General features: G+C 37.0%; 1 protein-coding gene across 1 annotated transcript in view; it reads left to right on the top strand.

Moving 5' to 3' along the window:
* Positions 1 to 17,521, top strand: part of Nup43 (nucleoporin 43) — a 67,204-nt gene that overhangs the window by 26,179 nt on the left and 23,504 nt on the right. Inside the window, exons 3-4 of the mRNA XM_090380281.1 lie at positions 7,010 to 7,081; positions 7,493 to 7,655. Coding sequence (XP_090236407.1) covers positions 7,010 to 7,081; positions 7,493 to 7,655 — 235 coding nt within the window. The remainder of the gene's footprint in view (positions 1 to 7,009; positions 7,082 to 7,492; positions 7,656 to 17,521) is intronic.

The following is a 17,521-nucleotide window of genomic DNA, read 5'->3' as shown; positions in this document are numbered from 1 at the left end:
CAACAATTTCTCCTCCACTTTGCTTTCAGTTATTACAAAATCATTAAGTATCCTGCTACAATTTGATAACCTTCTGCCATTTTCAAACCTTAATAATTCCTCATGTGTGAATGTAGATGCAAAATACTCATTCAGTTTGTTTGCTATCTGAGCAGGATCATCAACAGTCGAACCATCGATGTCAAGTGGACCAATCAGATTCATCCCCTTGCTTTTAGAGTTTATATAAGTAAAGAAATCCTTGCTGTTTTTCTTAGCATCTTTTGCCAAGGATTTCTCGTAATCTGCCTTCGCCTGCTTAACCTCCTCTGTGACCTGATTACAGACTAGCTTATATCTGCCATAGGCTTCTGAGTCCCTTGATAATTTATATGCATCCCATTCATTTTCCTTCTCTCTCACGAGTCTCATTAGTTCATTAGATAACCATTTAGGCCTAAACCTTGAACAATATTTCTTAATAGGTATGAAACTTTTAGTAGCATCCACTTAGAATTTTTAAATGCATCCCACTTAGAATTTACTGTTGGTAACATCGTCAGTTGATCCCACTGTACAGAATTTAAAAACTGTCGGAGACCACTGTACTCACCTTTATGGAAGCAAAAACCCTTTCCCTTACCCCTGATGGTAATTACATCTTTAAGTAAATCCCACATCAGTACACTGTGATCACTGCCATCTAGTGGTTCCTTTATCTGCAAATTCTTAATACAAGAATGATCACTGCTGATAACTAGATCAAGAGTATTACTTTCTCTGGTTGCCTCTCGAACATGCTGCTGCAGAAAACAATCATCCAATAAGTAGACAAAAGTCTGACTAGTGTGTGAGTGACCAACCCACAAGTTCCAGTCAATATCTGTGAAGTTAAAATCCCCCATTATAAGACATTCCGATTTACTAGCCCACTCTATTTCTCTGTACAATTGTTCACTGTACTCATTCGAGTCATTAGGCCTATAACACACTCCTACTCTTTATTTTTGCTTTCACAGTGATTATGTCACACCAAACTGACTCAACAGTGCACTGTTCATCTATATGAACTGGATGCACGATTTTGAACTGGATGCATTCTTTTGATTTCATGTTTTTCTTAATTAACAGCATAACACCTCCTTCCTTTCTATCCTTTCTGTACACATTGTACTCCCCAAATTCCAGTTCAGCATTCCTTATATCTGTGTGACACCACGTCTCTGCTATCCCAACAATATTCGCCTTTGATGTCTTGACCAGCACTTCAAATTCATCAAATTTATTTACTATACTTCTAGCATTGGTATACATGCAAGCATACATACTCCTATTCCTAGTTACCCTAACACATCCCATATACCCACCTATTTCAGGATGACTGCCATCCGTCCCTGAAACCCCCAACACACCACGCTCCAGGTCGCTACTTATTCTAATAGAAGTTGTGCAAGAATCACCTTCGCCTCTGCCTACGGCTACTGTTAAACTATTAGTCCTTGTATCTCCCCAAGCTATCAGGTTTCCGACCCACCTAACATGGGCTCGATAGCATCAGCAAATATTCTTGCACCCTTTCTATTTAAGTGTATCCCATCCCTCTAGAAGCAGTCTCTCCTGTTAACAAGTAAAAGCAAAGCAAAGCAAAAGGCTCAAGCTAATGGAAGTGCTGTGGCTCAGAGCAGAACTGAGGGTGGCAGTTGTCCTCTGACTCACAGCCTTATAAAATGCACTGTTTGCTTGATGTTTGCAGAGCAATCGGGTACGGGAATTGATACTGCCATGGGGGATGTCTTTGTGTGTGTGCGCGCGCGATGCAAGGAGTGTATCGATATCAGGCAACAACTCTGCGTTCTTGTGGGCCTATATGAGAGCTTGAAGGACAGGGTGGATGCCCTCGAAGAAACTAAATTGAGGGGCCCATCAAGCTCTCAGCTGCCCACATCAACGCCAGAGCTTGCACTTGGGCATAACGTGACACAGAGGCAACCCCCAAGGCAGAATGCGCTGGTCCCGAAGGAACTAGTAGTTGTTGGTGACTCTATTGTCAGGGAAACGGGGAACATGCTTTGTAAAAAGGATAGGTGGAACAGGACCAGGGTATGTCTGCCAGGGGCAAAGGTTAATGACGTTGTAGAGCGAATATCATCTTTTAAGGGCACAAAAGGTGATATAGTTGTACACGTTGGCACTAATTATATTAAGAATAGGAGACCGGCAGAATTACTTAACAAGTACAGGTCACTGTTGAACAAAAGCCGAGAATTAGGGTTGAAATTGAAAATGTCTGCAATTCTGCCCAGACACGATAGGAGGGAGTATATGATGAGAGCCTTGTCGATCAATTCGGCCCTGGAAAGATTGTGCAAGGCTCAAGGGGTAGAATTTTTTTCAGCCTGGACTGTACTTGTTAACAGGAGAGATTGCTTCTACAGGGATGGGATACACTTAAATAGAAAGGGTGCAAGAATATTTGCTGATGCTATCGAGGCAGTGTTAGGTGGGTCGGAAAACTGCTAACTTGGGGGGAGACAAAGACCAATAGATTGACAGTAGCCACTGGCAGAGGTGAAAGAGATTCTTGCACTGCTTCTATTAGAATGAGCAGAAGCCTGAAAAACAAGATGCATGGTATTTCAGAGACTGCTGGGAGCCATTGCGGTACAAGTAAACACATGGGTTGTGTTAGGGTAGCTAAGAATAGAAACAGGTGCAGGTATACTTGCGTGTACACCAATGCTAGGAGTTTAGTAAATAAATTTGATGAATTTGAGGTATTGCTCAAAACATCAAAGGCAGATATTGTTGGGATATCAGAGACGTGGTGTCACACAGATATAAGGGATGCAGAACTGGAATTTGGGGAGTACAACGTCTACAGAAAGGATAGACAGGATAGGAAGGGGGGAGGGGTTATGCTATTAGTTAAGAAACACATAAAAACCAAGAAAGTGAAGCCAGTTGACATCGCTGGACAGTGCTGTGTTGTCAGTTTGGTGTGACATAAGCATTGGGAGATCAAAATTGAGAGTAGGAGTGCTATTGGCCTAATGACTCTGATGAGTATAATAAGAAACTGTACAGGGAAATAGAGTGGGCCAGTAAATCAGAGAGTCTTATAATGGGAGATTTTAATTTCCCAGATATTGACTGGAATTTGGGGGCTGGTCACTCACACACTAGCAGGGCTTTTGTGGATTTATTGGATGATTGTTTTCTACATCAGCATGTTCGGGAGGCAACTAGTTCGGGAGTAATACTCTTGATTTGATTATCAGCAGTGATTCTTCATGCATTAAGAATCTGCAGATAAATGAACCACTAGGTGGCAGTGATCACAGTGTGCTGAAGTGGGATTTACTCAAAGAGGTAACTACCATTAGGGGTAAAGGGAAGGGTTATTGCTTCCGTAAACGCGACTACGATGGACTGAGACAGTATTTAAATTCTATACAGTGGGACCAACTGATGATGTTACCAACAGCAAATTCAAAATGGGAAGCATTCAAAGAACTTATCTTGGAAGCTACTAGGCTTTACATACCAACTAAGAAATATTGTTCAAGGTTTAGGCCAAAATGGATGTCAGATGAACTAATGAGGCATATGGCAGAGAAGAAAAATGCATGGGATACTTACAAATTAACACATGACACAGAAGCCTATGATAGATACAAGTTGATATGCAACCAAGTTACAAAGGAGGTTAGGCAGGCGAAGGCAGATTACGAGAAATCCTTGGCAAGGGATGCAAAGAAAAACAGCAAAGAGTTCTTTACTTATGTAAACTCTAGAAGGAAGGGGATGAATCAGATTGGTCCACTTGATATTGATGGGCCAACTGTTGATGATCCTGCTCAGGTAGCTAACAAACTAAATGAATATTTTGCATCGACATTCACACATGAGTTATTCAGCGAGGGGAATGCCAGAGGTGTATTCAACTCTAGCAGTAAGCTACAGAATCTTGAAATAACTGGGAGTAAAGTGGAGGAGAAACTGTTGAAGATAAATACAAGAAAGGCACCCGGGGTGGATGGGATCTATCCAGTTATATTAAAGGAGGCAGCAAAGGAAGTAAGCAAACCCTTAGCCATAATTATGAGAGCTTCCTTGGACTCAGGGGAGGTACCCATGGACTGGAGAGTGCAAATGTGACCCCAATTCACAAAGGAGGATCAAAGGTTGACACCAATAATTATAGACCTGTGAGCTTAACTTCTGTTCCAGGAAAATTAATGGAGGCACTGGTTAAAGAAACACTGCAGGATCATTTAGACAAGACTTCAGTTATAGCTCAGACACAGCATGGTTTTGTTAAGGGGAAGACTTGCCTGACCAATTTGATTGGGTACTATGATGCAGTCACAAAAGAACTGGATGCAGGGAATAGCTTTGATATTATATACTTGGATCTTAGAAAGGCTTTTGATACTGTTGCACATGGAAGACTGCTACACAAATTGGAGCAGTGTGACATTGGAGGCAAATTGCTGCTATGGATAAAGGGGGTAGTTGAGGGGGAGAAGACAGAGAGTGGTAATCAATATACACTGCTCATCGTGGACTAATGTTATTAATGGAGTCCCTCAGGGCTCAGTGTTGGGTCCATTATTGTTTTCTGTATTTATAAATGATATTGATGATGGTATATCAAGCTTAATGTCGAAGTTTGCAGACGATACAAAGGTTGGCAGGGTTGTCAAGGACACTACTGACACTATGCTGCTCCAACAGGATCTGGAAAGGTTGAGCAGATGGGCTGAGAGGTGGCAAATGAAGTTTAACATTGACAAATGTAAAGTACTACATATGGGAAACAGCAACCCCAGAGCAACGTATCAACTCTGTGGTACTACACTGACAGTGGTAGAGAATGAAAGGGACTTGGGGGTGGTTGTGCAGGCAGGTATGAAGTTCTCTGAGCAGTGCAGACGAGCTGCAAGAGTAGCTCATGGAGTATTGTCAATGATATACAGGAATTTTTCCAGCAGGGATAAGGAGGTGATTATCCCCTTGTATAAGGCAATGGTCAGGCCACACCTAGAGTACTGTATACAGGTCTGGAGGCCTCATTTCAAGAAGGATGTAGAGCTGCTGGAACGAGTACAGAGAAGGGTAACAAGATTAGTGAATGGAACCAAGGGGTGCTCTTACGAAGAAAGGCTTAAGTTTTGCAAATTACAGTGTCTGGAGACTACGCACCAGCGAGGTGATCTGATAGAGGTGTATAAAGCCTTGAATGGTTTGAGCATGCTCAATGCTGATGGGATTCTTCCTCTATCTCAGAATAATCACCTGAATGGGCATTGGAACAGACTTCCATCCTTTGTAGTGGAAGTTGATAGCCTAAATAAGTTTAAGGCTCAGCTGGACAGGTATTTTGAACGAACAGAGGGGTGAAGTGGAAGTTGGTTTTTTTTTTTTTTTTTTTTGGCTGATCCTGCATAAGCTTGCTTTCTTGCATCAAATGCCTCTACTAATGTTAAGTACAGTCCAGGCTGAAAAAAATTCTACCCCTTGAGCCTTGCACATTCTTTCCAGGGCCGAATTGATTGACAAGGCTCTCATCATATACTCCCTTCTATCGTGTCTGGGCAGAATTGCAGACACTTTCAAATTCAACCCTAATTCTCGGCTTTTGTTCAACAGTGACCTGTACTACTTAAGTAATTCTGCCGGTCTCCTACTCCTAATATCATTAGTGCCAATGGGTACAACTATATCACCTTTTGTGCCCTTAAAAGATGATATCCGCTCTACAACGTCATCAACCTTTGCCCCTGGCAGACATACCCTGGTCCTGTTCCACCTATCCTTTTTACAAAGCATGTTTCCCATTTCCCTGACAATAGAGTCACCAATAACTACTAGTTCCTATGGGACCAGCGCATTCTGCTTTGGGGGTTGCCGCTGTGTTGCGTGATGACCAAGTGCAAGCTCTGGCGTTGATGTGGGCAGCTGAGAACTTGATGGGCCCCTCAATTTAGATCTTTCAAGGACATCCACCCTGTCCTTCAAACTCTCATATAGGCCCATAACAATGCTGAGTTGTCGCCTAATTTCCTTACACTCCTTACATCGCGCGCGCACACACACACAAAGACATCCCCCATGGCAATATCATGTTCCGTTCCAGAGAGTTCGGCAAACATTTCACAAGTCGCACCTTTTTTTAGGCTCTGATATGTTGGAGAATCACCCCCCCCCCTCAGTTCTCCCCCGAGTCACAGCACTCCTGCCACTTTGTGCCTGTTGCTTTGCTGCTCTAGTTTGGGGCATGATACTTTAAATTAATAAAATCAATAAATTAAATCAATTAAATGTCAATACTACGCTATCTAATAGAAACAGTGAAGCGTATTACTCTATAAATTATGCGTTAGAGCTACCTAACTACCTCAATTAAAAATTTGAATTCACTACCACTATATACAAAAACAATGGCTGCAAGATTCAAACGAAATAACGGTTTTACGTATATTAAGTATTACGTATATCTACAAAAACTGTTTATCTAAATTAAAATAAAAATAACCAGCGTAACTATAAGACTACGTATTAAGTACAATATAAAATAACAATTATGTAAATAAAAAGGCAAACACTTATCATTTTTTCGGAGCCTGCAACTCACAGCTGTAATTTTTAGAGAGTCAGCGCCCTCTCTGACTCTTGATTAATGTAAATTAATCAAAACTTATAAATCAAAGATCTCTAACATTTGCAGTTCACACTACTCTTACCAGATTAAAAATGTATATATTTTCAGTAGATGTACTAAGTTTTAATGGCATATCTATTTTCATGTGTTTACAACTTATTTTTCTGTTGTTGGAGTTTTAGTTTGTTTCTATGTTAAACCCTCAGCATTTTTGCTGTTATGGGCATTGCACCAGGCATACATGTAAAATTTACTTATTTTCGCTGATTGCAATAAAGATATTATAATTATCTTCAGAAATATTTTTATTCATTATAAATTATGTGTTATTTATATATATATTTTTTTCATTTTATAATTTTACAGATATTTTCCCCAGAGTTCTTATTAGTAGCTTCATCAGTTGGAAATGTTACATTATATCATTGTGATGATGAGGTAAAATATATTATTATTAGAAATTTATATGCATCTGTTTTTAATCACAATTGTTATAAATGTATTGCTCAATTAATGGAAATCAATGTAAATTATAATTGGTTAATCTTTACAAGCTGGTATCCTTCCAGTTCATCGTTGCAAGGAGGCGTGATGTCACTGCATATGAATAGCCCGCTATGGTTAGTCTTAGGGTGTTTATCCCCCCACCTCTGTTTTAAAATAGGGAACTTGTTTTCCCCTATTAAAAGAACAGTAAGGTGGGAGATAAACACCCTAAGACTAACCATAGTGCAGGCTAGGCATATCAATTACTGCTACTCGTAACGATAAACCGGAAATGTACCAGCTTTTAAAGATTAACCTTATGATTTAGTGTACTGTTAAATGATAATTTCCATTTTGTTACAGAAGTTTGATAAGTCACAGGTTTGGGAAAAGATCCACTCTTTTTCTTCTTGCCCAGCTTCATGCACTGGACTAGCTGTTGATTATACTGAATTTACCTCAGTAGGAGAAGATAATAAGATGGTTATAGGCAGCGTGGAAAGTGGACAACAGATCAAATCAATAGGTAAGAATAAATACAAATACATAGGCAATTATGATGTTTTTTCTTTCTAGTATCCTATATCTGAATATTATACATGAAAACCAGGAGTTCAAATTGTGCATAGATCATATCAATTCAAAGGTGGCCATTTAGCTTATTTCATTCATCTTTAGATGAATTCCTTGGAAAAATTAGGGGAAAAATTAGATAGTTTCTCTAGACATTTCAAAGACTGATCAGGTTTAGCATAAAGGCCTTCTCAGTGTGCTTCTAGTTTTTGGTCTGCCCTTTTGTAATTGCCATATTTCTTCAAGCTGATTACTACATGTGATAGCACTTGGTCTTTAAATTTCTTTAACAGTGCCATTGGAGAGTCTAAAAACCAAGGTCCACCACAAATTGGAGGTTCTGTTGTCTTAGCTACTCTTTTTCTCTTCACTAGCTTGGTGAAAGATGGCCAGTGCTGTTGATTAGCCACTGAATTCTTAGACATCTTTTTTTCTCTTATATATCTGTGACATTCTTTTGCTGACAGGAAACCCTATTAAAAGTTTTGCATATGATTAAAAACTCTGGACTGAAAAGTTTATTATACAGGAAAAATATCTCGCCTATTTTCAAAGGTGATTCAAATGGTGAAATGAATCACTACTGCAAATCTGTGAGTTTGATTTCTGTGCCTGGAAAATTATGATGTCTATAGTTAGTAGTAGCATATGATACAATGAAGCAACCTTATAAAGCATCAGCCAAAAAAACCTCCCACTTCTCCTGTCCATTCCCTTCGGTAATTTGCTTAGTACTTCTTTGAGTTTATTCAAACTGCTCACCAGGGTCGGATTAAGGATGAAATAGGTCCACGGCTATATTTAAATTTGAGGCTCCTTTAATATACAGGTGACCCCTGCTTAATGCTGATAATTCATTCTGGAAAAACAGAGCACTAAGTGAATCATGCTAAGCGAGCACTGTATTCCCATAAAGTAACATGTGTATTTGTGAGTTGCGGTCTGTGCCATATGATATTTCTTAATCAATAATAAATGGTAATAAAATGATGCACAAATGTTTGTCAAAATACTTAATGTTCAAAAATTTGTACATGTAAAATATTCTGCATTACATACATATATAATTATGTGGTAAATAACTACTTATGTATCAAAATTAAACTTAAATTGCCAATTAAAATCATGAATTTTAATTGGCATTTTAAGTTTCGTGCCTTTGGTTGCTTTTGGGTTATACTTTGGCCCTCTTCCTGGTAAACTAAAAGGGGTTTTAAGCAACTGATCCTTTGCTGCTTTGAAGCTTGGCATGTTTTTTTTCTTCTTTCTATGTTAAAAACTTGTGGAAGTATAACACCCATTTTCAATAATTTTAACAAGTTCTTTTTTTGAATGTTTCGGCTCCTTGATCTGCACTTGATAAAGACAAGTTAGCTTCTCCCCGGATTTTAAATCTTTCGAACCAACCCTTACTAGCTTTAAATGGCTCCATGTGTTTTTTTGAGGTTAGCTTTCTTCAGATCATCATTATAGGCTAATTGCTTTTTCTTTAATAATATTTAACTTAACGGAATTCTGTGTTGGATATTATCTTCAATAAAATTATTTAGAAGTCTCTCCATTTTAATCATAATAGTTGGCCTATCCCTAGCCAATTTAGTTGCTTGCAGTGGAACAGCTGTTCTTCCCGCTGCTAAAATTAATTAATTTTTTATAATTGTTCTTACGATTAAACCTGCCAGTCCTAAATTATTGTACACATCCAGTTGTTGTTGACCAGAATTGATTAACTTCAAATTTAGTCTCAGTATTCTCCCCAAAATGTTTTGCCAGCCAGGTGAGGAAGCGTAATACTTTGCAATATTATAAAATTTTCTCTTATTTATAAATGTGATTTAAATGATCCAGAGCAAAAATTGTGTAATTTAACAATATATGCTCCTGTTGCATTGACCTCGATCGCATAGTATGTTAGAATTAATATTGATCAAGATCAGTGAGCAGTACCATATGGTACCGCGAGAATCACTTAAATTTTAGCCGGGCAATCAGTTAAATTAACTGGGCAGTGCACTTATTCGATAGGTCCTGGGGAGAACACTGAGTCTTTTTCTTAACCTTTGTAGTTTTTGTACTGCATCCAGAGGTTGCTTTTTCATTCTTATCCATCATTATTAACTCTTCGAAAATGTAACTGCGTTGCATTAATTATGATACAATGTTCGAGTAAACTGTCCCTTACGGACAACGTACTGAGTGATGACTAGACTCCCGATAAATGCATATAACGGAAATGTTACAAACAATATACTTCATTAATTTTTAAAATGTTGATCTCGGAACTACATAACAAGTCACTGTACTGCAATTAAATTAGCTTGGGAGAAAATTTCTCAAGTGCGTATGGGAAACGTTTTAATGCTGTTTTGCTAATCATTATCAAGCTGTTGACTATATCAGCTGAAATATTTTCGTTAAACACGCCAAAAATTCAATCTGCACGCTATAAAAGAGTGTTATAGTGAGATACAGGTTATAATATAAGAACAGCATTATAAGCAAATTAGCGTAAAGCGAATCACATTATAATGAGAGCCTTGTGTGTGTGTGTGTGTGTACACACACATATACAGTAAGCCCTCGTTATAACGTGGTAGTGTGTGTGTACACACACACACACACACACACACACACACACACACACACACACACACACACACACACACACACACACATAAATGCAAATACTACATGGGTTTTTGACTTGAAAAATAAAGTAATAATAAAAACAATTTTAATAGAAACTTTTAACTTATTTATTTTACAATAAAAGGTATAAGAATAAAATTTAAACACCTAAGTTAAGTTTAGAAATTTTTATCACTACTTTAGAAAATATTTACACTGAAAATGAGGTCCCCAGCCATGGCCAGTTTGGCCGTAGCGTTAATGTGGCCCTGCTGCTCACTTCCCCAAAGGCAAACCTCTACACATCTATCCTGCAATTATCCTTCCCCAATTTGGATTGTGTAGTCTGAGCAAGAGAAAGAATGCTATCAGCATTGAACTTTCTCAATCCATTCAAAGCCTTAAACACCTCATTCAGATCGCCTTGCAGGCACCTAGTCTCCAGTAGTTGCAGTTTGCAGAAATTAAACCTGTCTTGGTAAGACCACTCATTTGTTCCCTTCAACAATCTCATTGCTTTTCTCTGCACACATTGCAGCAGGTCTACATCCTTTCTAAAATGAGGCCTTCCAGACCTGTATACAGTACTCAAGGTGTAGCCTAACCATTACATTATACAACGTGATAATTGCTTCCTTGTCCCTTTTAGCAAAGTTCCTATATATCATAGACAAAACTCCATGAGCTGTCCTGGCAGTCTGTCTGCATTGCTCAAAGAACTTCATATCTGACTGCACGATTCCCCAGGTCTTTTTCATTTTCCACTGCCTTTGGTCTAGTACAGGGGTGGGCAACTTTTTTCGTCAGCGGGCCGAATGAACTTTTTGTATCATGATGTGGGCCAGAATAGATTGAACGGTTTAACAAAAAAAATCAGAACCTAAAAAATGTTATATTACTTGAATTACCAAATTATTAATGTATTTTTAAAAAAAGTAAATACAATATTTAAATAGAAGTCGATTTGGAATAAACATTTTTATTGTTATGATAACAAAGTAAATGCAGAAAACAAAAACTTTAATGTGAAGGATTACATTTGGAATGTTCCTTATTTATGATTTCGTCAAAATTGGGATTCAATTCACTAGTGGCTATCCGTAGAACTGCTCCTAAATTTTCATCTATTATTCTTGATCTAATTTTGCTCTTTGTATTTTTCATTAAATAAAATGTAGTTTTGCATAGGTATGTCAATCCAAAGAATGCCAAATATTTCTGTGCATTGTCCAGAATATTTTTAAACATATCTGGATTTAATGAGGCATAAAAGTCCGTTATTGTTTTTTCAGCAAATCGATTCTTTAATATTAAATTTGATTGTAAATTTATCAGTTCCAACTGGATACAAGGTGGTTCATCATTGACATTAAAATTAAATGGTAGGCTTACTAAAGATAGATCTTTAGAAATTTTCTGAAAATCATCAAATCTTCATGTAAATTCATTAAATAAGTCACTTATTATAGCCTCATATTTCTTAAAATCAGCACATTTCAAGTTTTTTTCTCTTTTGTAAGATTGGAAAGTGAGTTAACTGTTTATTTTGGAATTGTTGTGAACATAACTTGAGTTTTCTCATATACGATGTGACATTTGTATACATATCAAAAATAAATAGTCCTTTCCCTTGTAATAATAAATTTAATTCATTTTGATGCGAAAACATATCAACGGAGAAGAAAAAGTCGTTCAGCCATTCTTCATCTTTTAATTCACAAAATTCATTCGGCTTGTCCTTAGCATTAAAAGAAGTTTACAATTTCATCCAACAAATCATGAAATCGTTTTAACACTTTTGCAAGACTAAGCCATCTTATGTCTGTATGGTAAGGAATATCAGTAAAATCACATTCAATTTCTTTCAAAAATGTTATGAATTGCTGGTGGTTTAAAGCTCTTCCACGAATAAAATTAACTACTTTCGTTACAACCAATATAACATGCTTCAGTTTTAAAACTCTTTTGCAAAGGGTTTTTCTTGATGAATTATACAATGTAAGAACATTATTATTTCTTTTCCTGGAATACACTTTATTTCGTCCCTTATTCTTTTTTAATAATCCAATGTTTTTTCCTGTCAAACTAGGACACCGATCGGTTGTGATGTTGACAATTTTGTCCCACTTTATATTATGTTTTTGCAAAGCTTCTTGAAGAGCTATAAAAAAAATCTTCGCCAGTTGTTGTGTCTTTCATAGGATATGCAGAAAGTAATTCCTCCGTAGTTTCAAATCTATGATTTATACCTTGAATAAAGATTAAAAGTTGACTCATATCGGTAATGTCACATTACTCATCTAAAGCCAGTGCATGGTAAGTACAATCTTCCAATTTTAATTTTAATTGATCACATAAATTACTTGAAATATTATCAATTCGTCTCGAGTTCTTTGCGACAGAGAAATTTTTTCAAACGTCAGTTTTTTATCAGGGCATAATAATTCAGCAATATCTATCAAACATTCCTTCGCAAATTCCCTGTCAGAAAATGATTTACATTGTTTTGCAACCTTATGTGCAACAATGTATCTAGCTTTTGTCAGAGCTCTATCTGTATTTGACAAAATTTTCAAAGTATTTTGTTGCTTATGCAAACCACATTTTAAATTTTCTGCTTCAATTTTCATTTGTTCCGATGAAAATAGCTTATATTTTACGAAATGTTTTGTTGAAAAATGCCTTTTTGGATTATATTCTTTAAAAACGGAAATAGTTTTGTTACAAACCAAACAAACAGCTTTATCGTCTATATTTGCAATTAAATATTTGAATGTCCAATTATCATTGAAAATGCGGCATTCGGCATCGATTTTTCTTTTTTTTAATTGGCTCATTTTATGGGCTATAAATTATATTAAATTAAAAATTGTAATAATTAGAAAAGGCATAAATTGACTTATAAAATATCTTGCACCAATATTATTTTTTTCAATAAGAAGTCAAACCCAAAGGAACTTCATTCGATCGATGCTACAATAATAATTAGGAAATAATACTCTTTGACGCTGCGTAGAATCACCTGGTTAACTGCACACTGCTTACTGCTGTATGCTGCACTGGCCGTGATTCCCGATTGAACCAAGTTAAGCTGAACGTTTACAGTTTATGGCAAGTGTAGTCAGGTATGGATTTTCTATATTTATGCATTTACAGATGGGGCCGGATTCAACATCGTTGTGGGCCGGATGTGGCCCACCCATGGTCTAGTACCACACAGTAACTTAATCTGGGATTACTGCTATGCATACGCAATACCTTGCATTTATCAACATTAAACTTCAACTGCCATTTCTCAGACCATCAACCTAATTTGTTTAGATTTTGTTGCAGCAGCTTACCCTGATTACTATCATTAACCACCCTGCCAACCTTTCTATCATCTGTAAACTTGGACATTAAGCCTGATCTACCTTTGTCACTCATTAATAAATAAAGAAAACAACAATAGCCCAGCAACTGAACTCTGGGGGACTCCACTAATAACTTTATTCCATGAAGAACAGTAACTTGCTCTTATTGTTACACTGCTCTAATTTTTATAGCAGTCTTTTATCATGATATCCATTCTAATTGGTCAGACAAGATTGCTACTGCAGTCACAGCATGGGTTTAACAAATCCATGCTATGAATGCAGTATAATTGCATTCCTATCTAGATGGTCCTGCATTATTTCTTTAGCCAGAGACTCCATTATTTTCCCCGGAACAGAAGTTAAGCTAACAGGTCTATAATTATTCATGTCACCCTTTGATTCCCATTTGTGAATTGGGGATACATTTGCACATCTTTAGTCCATAGGGACATCACCTGAATACAGTGTTAAGAATGTAATACAAATTTGCTTAAAGGGTGCGGAAGCATTGTCATTTTTAGTACTTTTGGCAATAGTAAAAAGTATTGAAATTTATGGGAAAGGATGATATGGTTGCACCATCACAAAGGTTATACGATGAACTGCTACCCTGAGTTTTTATCTTAAACACATGCTGCTCAAACAGTGGATGCTGAAGTGATAAGGTTTGTTCTGTTGGCTGTTAATGAAAAAAATAAATAATAATAAAAATATATATGTAGGCCTAGCAAATGAAACAATCCATAATGTATTTTCTAGTATGATGTAAATTCCATAATTAACATAAGTTTGCCAAACAAGAATGTTGCCCTGCCTGTTCACAAAAGATGGTTCAAATGGCAAAATGAGTGGTACAATGGTAAGCTGATGTGGTACATTGTAAATTTCAGGAGTTTTCCTAGCATCTTGAGTTATATACAAAGGGTACTAGGAAAGTTTTGCAATACAGCTTTGTTTATTTAATTTTTCCAAAGTAATTTCCTCTACATTCAATACACCTCTCCATCCTCCGAAACCAATCTTTAAACCAGTTCTGCCACGTTTCACTAGGGAGTAAAGCACACTCGTTGTCCCAAGCCCGTAGAAGGTCCTCATCACTGGAAAACCGCCTCCCTTTTAGCTTCATTTTCACATGCGGGAACAGTGCAAAGTCGCAGGGAGCAAGGTCTGGACTGTAGGGAGGGTGCTCGAGAAGTTTCAGTCCTGTCGTGGTCAAATATTCAGTGCAGGTTTTGCCGCGGTGAGCTGCAGCATTATCGTGATGGAGGTACCAGGTGTCCATTCTTGACTTTGGCCGCAGGTTCTTCATAGATCCAATGACTTTAGGCAGGCATTGTTCAGTATACCACTTAGCTGTGACTGTCTTCTGCATGTCCAAAACGACACGTTCCACAATTCCACTCGATTTGAAAAATACAGCTATCATTTTCTTCTTTACAGATCGGGATTTTCTGACAATTATGGGTGTGTCGTCATCATCAAAGACCCAAACTTTGTTTTGAGCCTTGGTCGGCAGATCGTAATAGTACAGCCAAGTCTCGTCACCTGTTACGATGTTGTTCACATACCGAGATTGTCCCTTATCAAACTTTTTTAACATCTCCCGGCACCAAGTCACACGTCGTGTCATCTGCTCTTCAGTCAGTTGATGCGGCACCCAGAGAGAACAAAGTTTCTTCACGTGCAAATGATCTTGCAGAATCGAACGAATTGCTGGTGCATTTAGGCCCAAAGTATCCTCTATCTGTTGGTAGGTCACTCGCCTGTTTTCGTCAAGCATTTTCCTCACAGCAGTAACGTTTTCCTCCGTAACTGACGTTCGTGGCCTTCCCGGCCTCTCAGAATCCTCCAGAGTGAAATTTCCCCTTTGGAATTCTCTATACCACCTGAATATCGTTGTACGATGTGGACAATCATCATCTAGTGCAAGAGTCATTTCTTCTAAGCACTGGTCTTTGGTTAAACCACGCACGAAGTTATACCGCAAAACTGTCCTTATCTCATTTCGTGACCACAATGCCATCGCAAGCACTTTACACTCTCACTACTAATGAATAACTGAGCCCATCGACTTGGCGCGGCGACTACTATGCACGTATGAACATGTCTCAACATGCAGCAACAAGCAGCTTCCTGTGATTCATTGTTGCGTCATATTGCAAAACTTTCCTAGTACCCTTTGTATATAGCCTTAAAACTAATACTGTAACTACTGCAGACTTGTAATTTTGATTTTTTGCTTGTAAAATTATGATGATATATAGTGTTCAAGACATGGTCTGACTATTGCTTTTGTACATTTGGATAATCATTTAATTATCTCTACTGAAAAAAATTCTTGGCTATACAAATATAGATTTTAGTTTAATCATTTTAACACTTTTCACAAAATAAAGTTTATATAGTTTATCTCAGTTAACTTTTGTTGCTCCTTCTGCCAAAAGTAGTTCTGCATTACGATGGGAATTGTAGACAACTGACTTAGAAAAAGGCAGCTCTAAAGTCTGAATCATATATATGAAATACATAAAGTTGTTTTATAGATAACTTGGTCAATTAAATCATCTATATTTTATTTAAAATGAAATTGTTATAAAAAAAGATCCTGATTGGGTGATCGAGATAAGTTTTGCCCTTCTTCCTCACAAAGTTAGTTTAATTAAAACAATGAAACAGTAAAGGTTTAATTAAGAATATTAAAATATGTCATTTTTAATTAAGTTATTTACATTTTACATGCAAAGAATTGCATGTAAAATGTAAATAACTAAAATAAAATAAAATGTAAATAAATAAAAAATGTAAGTAAATGTAAGTTATTTACTAAAAAAATTTTAAACGTTATTAAATTAAGCTCTGGATATTTTTAAATATGCAGGAAGGAAATACAAGATTTTTGTGATAGCTATATGGAATTTCAGAATGGGGAACACTTGTTGAATGGATACATCATCATGCTGATGTGGTAGCACAGTTGCTCAGTAACTTCTGGGAAGTTTGAAGTTAGATGAGATGGGTTTTATTTTCACAGTGACTCTCCATAACTTAAAAAAATTATTAGAATTTCGGGAAATAAAATGGTTATAAAGAAGTATCTGAGACTATGATGAATTAATAATTTTCAGCAAGTATATGAATGGTGATAGGGAGAAACGCAAAATTACAGAATTGGTGAAGTTTGCCCCTCCTGCTCTTGCATATGATATTTAAGCCTATTTTATTATTATTGGATATATTGATTATATGAAGTGAGTTCAAATTTGATCTGAAATTTTCTTTTTTCTTGACAACAGTATAGCCCAATGTCATTTTTGCACATTTGTTTCATTTTTCTCTTCTCCTTACGTTAACCATACTTTCACATACGCACTTGGTAAAGGATGGAATATGCAGAAGTTAGAAAGATGGAGCAGTGGTGTGTAATCACATTGTTAGCAAAATGTTCACCAAATATCACTTGGTGAATATTCTTATATTCACCTGATATTTGTGAGTGATTTGCAGTGTAGTTCAGAAGTGATACACAGTTGAAAATCCAAATGTTATGAGACTGAGATGAGCAGTCTCCCTCATTCTGCACGGCAGCAAACAGCAATCAGTCATGTGACATTATCAAAGTTGAGAAGTTTATTCTGGACAAACATCAGTGTTGGTAGTGCAGAAGCAGTTATTTATGAATCCCTTCACTTCCAAAGTAAGGGTAAGGTGGGTTCCAAAGATGCTGACATTTCATCAGAAGTGTGGAAGTTTGAGGTTTACTCAAAGAATTTGAATGCAATAGAAGAGAGAGGAAATAGTTTTGATCAGCTTGGGATGAGATATGAGCAAGTATAGG

This window comes from Mastigoproctus giganteus, chromosome 8 (genome assembly GCF_048544385.1).
Source record: "Mastigoproctus giganteus isolate SK-2022 chromosome 8, ASM4854438v1, whole genome shotgun sequence".
NCBI lineage: Eukaryota > Metazoa > Arthropoda > Arachnida > Uropygi > Thelyphonidae > Mastigoproctus > Mastigoproctus giganteus.
This window is presented reverse-complemented; position numbering and strand designations above follow the sequence as displayed.